Consider the following 4,903-nt stretch of genomic DNA (forward strand, 5'->3'; position numbering starts at 1 on the left):
TTATCGTGGCATTTGGTCGTCCCCGTAGGTTAGATGTGTTGAAATTGCTAATCTTGAAAATTTTTAACTAATTGCAGCACTTTCTATTAAATAAGACAGTATTTATTAACTATTCATATATATTTTTTTTGTAATAACAAATAAAACATTATTGTTTTCTCTAAATATATTTTTCTTTAAAGTAAGCAGCTATTTTTTCAATCTTAAGATTAGCGAATTTATAAATCTTCGTGTATACAAATTGCTATATATTAATTAGTTTATAAAAAATTCAGTGTACATAAGTGTTTAGTTAATTAAGGATTATAAAAAAAGTGCTTGAATAAAATTTATAAATTTCACACAAAAAAAATAAAATAAAAAAAAAATTTCAACATTGATTATCAATTTTTCATTATAAGGTTAATAATTTTATGTATATTGACAGAATCCCAAAAAGTGTGAAAAATCATGGAATTGTTATATTAAACTTATGTATATACAAATTAATTCAATAATTTTTAGAATTATATTTATTATTCGTCTTAAATGATACATGTCAGCAAGTCTACAAATTTAGTGCATTATATATAAAATATTGCAAATAATTTTAGATTAAATAATTTTACAAAGAAATTTACAAACTCTTTTAATTTAATACTAAAAATCTTTCTATAGTGGAAAGGATATAAAGTTTGCCGTCATAGATTACAGTAATAAATTTTGAAAATGATCAAGCAATGAAACCGTATTTTATAATGTGAATTATACCGTGTAATCAATAACCTGAGAGCATATTTATCTTTGAGGCAGGGTTCTATTTTTTCATAAGCCATATGGAAGCGTATTAAATTTCATGCAATATAGACATTTTTTTTTACTTAAAAAACCATTTTAGAATAACATAACATATTACGCTGATCACACCATATGCAACAGCTTTTACTACAGAAGACTGCGGTACTGTACTAGGTAGCCCACGCATAAGTTTCGAAACTGCTACATCCGTTTCAGTAGGATTTTTCCAAGTCGTAAATGGCGGTGCATATTCCATACGTTCAAGTTTAAGCTCTATAATTCTTAATTGTCGGGAATTTTCTTCTAAAGTTCTATTGACTTGATCCAATGATGTTGCTAATCTATAATTATATTATTTATAAAAAAATTATAATTATTATAATTCTTTATAATTCTTTATGCATGATTATACACATACCTTTTAAGAGATTTATCTGTCACTGCATTCAACACCACTTCATCATTCGATTGACTTGAGTCCGAAACATTTTGTTCTGCTTGTATCATATTTCTAACTTTACGTTGTGCTGTGATTACAGGCATTGGTATTGAATCAGTGACTACAACATGCATTTGATCACCACTAAGAACACTTGTAGTACGAACCAAAGGCGCTTGGTGACGGGTTTTTGTTAATACTTTATAATTGCATTCGAATTGTTTAACGTCATTCCGTGGATCCCAGGGACGTAAATCGGCATATTTATAAATCCACTAGAAAAAAGATAATTTGTGTAAATTATTAAAAAAGACATAATAACATATTCTTTAGAATTTAATTTTTAATTTCCATAATAAAATAAAAATAAAAAAAGCTTTACGATCCGCTTCTGCAACCTGCTCAGCACTATAATATCGGTGCTGACAGAAAACTGCGAACTAAGAGGGAATGTTATGAGACACTAGTTCTACATTTGTTGTGATTGTGACACTAAAGAAGAGGGGGAAGCCATGTCTCACCTTCTATAGCAATGTCCAACTTTATTGACCTGAAAGAGTTGGCATAGCAAGTTTATAGATTTGTCTGATTGGCACATTTTCACTTGAATGAAAATCATGCTTTTCAGCATTGTGTGTATGCTGACCACTGCCATCTTTTTAAAATTTCGTTCTGATCTACATATGAACATGGTATCTATAGTATAATCTACACTATCACAACAGCATATTATGTGAGCTCTAGTGGGCTTTGATGTGCAAAGCTCCAACTTCAACCTAACCTAACTTAGAACAGTGTTAATCTTCAAAGATTTTTATTATTAATAATCACTATTATCCTAATAATTATAAAATACTACATTAAAATCATTAATTAATAATAAAATAAATTAATAAAATTTATCAAACATTGTAAGCTAATCAAATGCCTTTATGAATTAAAGGCATTTGTGCAATTTATATATCTCGGCATATTTTAGCTTTAAATTATAAACTTATATTGAAAATAAAAATAAATTAAAAAGCATCCTTATATCTCATGCTATGATAAGAAAAACTATTAGATGTATTAGATCTACTATTTTATTATTTTCATTCCAAGCAATTTTTATTTATATAGTGAAAACTCTGTTAACATAAATAAACATATCTTTTAGCTATGTAATATATGCTATAGTCATCTGTTATCATTCTAGAAACAAAGTACAGTGGACGTCCAATATAACGAATTTTATGTTGCACCCCTTGTTCGTTATATCGAAAAATTCGTAATATCGAATGTTATACATTTACCTACCAATATGGTTATTTTTAGGAGATTTCATATATTTGAGTTCATAAATTAACTTATAAACACGTACGAGTATATATTTATTTAAAAGTATTTTTTATTCGGTTGTTACAAAAATTATTTATAAGAAAGGACGCATTCAATCATAGTGTAGAGTAGAAAAAATCATTAATTTTTGTTTGTTTTTTACTACACTCAAGACTTTTCTGAACAGCTTTTTCTTGTAGTTCTCTTAGTACAGCTAATTTTGAAGTTTCATTATTGTTAATCGCCCACTTTATGCATTTTTCGAAATGATTTATGGCATCTTTATGTTTAATAATTTCTAAATTATTTTCTTCTATATTTTCGTCATCAGATCCATCATCCTCGTCCGAGACATCGATGGTATTATCAGCATTATTCCATTTATTAACTTCGTATGTACTAATGTCACACTAACAATAATAGTTAGATAGTATTGGATAGTATTTCGTATATGATAAACTGAATTTGTGAACAACAGATCAGTGGCGCCTGCATATATGCATTTTGCCATATATAGGCATTTTTCTCAGAAAAAAAAAAAACGGACAATTACATGCATATTCTAAGCTGAATAATGCTAGTTTTATAGTAAAATTATATTCAAAAGCATAATTTGTATACAACAAAAACGAATAAGAAACAAAAAATTTTTTGTTCGTAATATGGAGCAGAATTTTTTTTTTCGTTCGTTATATAGAACAATCAATGTAAATATTTTGGGTGTTCGTTATATCGAAAATTCGTAATATCGAGCGTTCGTTATACTGGACGACCACTGTACTTTCTTTTAAATAGTACAACTATAGGTTTCTCCGTCTTGATCCTGGTTGGCTTCAATTTAAATGCCCCCCATCTCTAATCCAACTCTACTACATAACAATCCCTTCCTCACTCACAGAACCATAACTATAACCCATATATTCGTCATGTGATTCCTTTTATGCTATCTACTTTACAGAACTCCGTGGGCCGCAACATAACAACAATTCCCATCGACGTGCATTGTATAGTGTTTTCATTGTATATGTATATGTATATGTATATGTATATAAAATCGACACTTACCTGTCCAGTTAAAATATCCTGTTGAAAATGTGCAGGTATCCAATTAGTTAACATCGCTTTTCGTTCTTTAGCACCATTTCTCTGTGCTTCTTCAAGCACCGTCTTTTCTTCAGTAGCGGCAATTTGATCTTCCCTTTTTATAGCATCTGACACATGTAGCCATAGTTTTTCTGATTCAGTAGGTAATTGCGCTTCCAAAGGTACAACATGTCTTACCAAGCGTTTCATTTTTGTTTCCTTATTTGCTGCAAACAATAATGTTTCTTCAGAACTTTTTGTATCTTTTATAAATATTTCCGAATCCCAATGACCTTGTATTGAAGCTAAAGTTTCTTTTCCTAATTTTATTTTACCAACAACTAAATTCGTGTGATCGCTACCACCTAAGAATGGTCTAAGTTTAAATTCTAATTCTGTTTTGTATCCTGTATTCTCGCAATCTATATTGATTTTGCCACCTAATTCCATTGAAAGTGTGCCCATTAAAATTCCCTTACAGTGTGCATAAGGTGTGGTTAACGTATAACTTTCGCCACGTGGCAGAAGTGTAAGTGTGGCAACACCTTCAAGTACTGCTGATGTACTGTTACCATAAAATTTTGATTTAGCCAATATAGAGCAACTAATACAGAAACCATCTTGTCGATTAGTTACATAAAATGCCGACACTGGCGGATGATGTGAAACCTGTTCAGCTATATAATATGTACGGCTGCCGTTAGGATGCTCCCAATAGCAACGAAATGTTTCTCCCAATATAGGATTATAAGGCTTCTTTAAGCCTTTGGGTTTCTTATAAAATCCTGATAGATACCATTCAACAATCATTTTCATACGTGTAAATGGATCATCTTCTTCGACAGCCCTAAAATTAAGAATTTATTGAAGTTAATATTTTGGTTATAAGAATGTGTATTTTATGTCACTAACCTCGACAATTTATCTGCATGATAATATGAATCAGATAATTTATCCAAAAACGAACGTGGTTCTAAAATAAAAGTAGGCAAAACCACCTTACTTAAATCCATGCCTGGACGGACTTGTTTCACCAATATCCATATTAAGCTCTTATTTTCTTCAGCTAGTTCTTCTACTTGCTCACCGACGTGCTGTACAGTTAGAAAAAATTTTAGATATTAATAAATTATCATATTAAGAAAAGTACCATACCTGATTAAACTCTTCTTCTATAAGCCCCACGTAACGTGTTTCTTTTGCGCCATCACACAGTAAGTCTCGATCATCTTGTTCTAAAGCATCTGAATCAGTTTCTCCTGACTCAGCGCCCGACATTGGAAGATT

The 4,903-nt window shown here is 30.1% G+C and overlaps 1 protein-coding gene across 1 annotated transcript; it reads right to left on the reverse strand.

The window, feature by feature from the left end:
- Positions 1 to 523: 523 nt before the first annotated feature.
- Positions 524 to 4,897, reverse strand: LOC119678580 (oxysterol-binding protein-related protein 8-like). The gene is made up of 5 exons (XM_038090489.1): positions 4,772 to 4,897; positions 4,529 to 4,710; positions 3,599 to 4,463; positions 1,196 to 1,491; positions 524 to 1,118 (listed from the first exon to the last, which is right to left on the reverse strand). Exons 1-5 carry the CDS (start codon positions 4,892 to 4,894, stop codon positions 857 to 859), a joined length of 1,728 nt encoding a protein of 575 aa, XP_037946417.1. The 5' UTR covers positions 4,895 to 4,897; the 3' UTR covers positions 524 to 856.
- Positions 4,898 to 4,903: the final 6 nt, after the last annotated feature.

Source organism: Teleopsis dalmanni, chromosome 2 (assembly GCF_002237135.1).
Source record: "Teleopsis dalmanni isolate 2A chromosome 2, ASM223713v2, whole genome shotgun sequence".
Taxonomy (NCBI): Eukaryota; Metazoa; Arthropoda; class Insecta; order Diptera; family Diopsidae; genus Teleopsis; species Teleopsis dalmanni.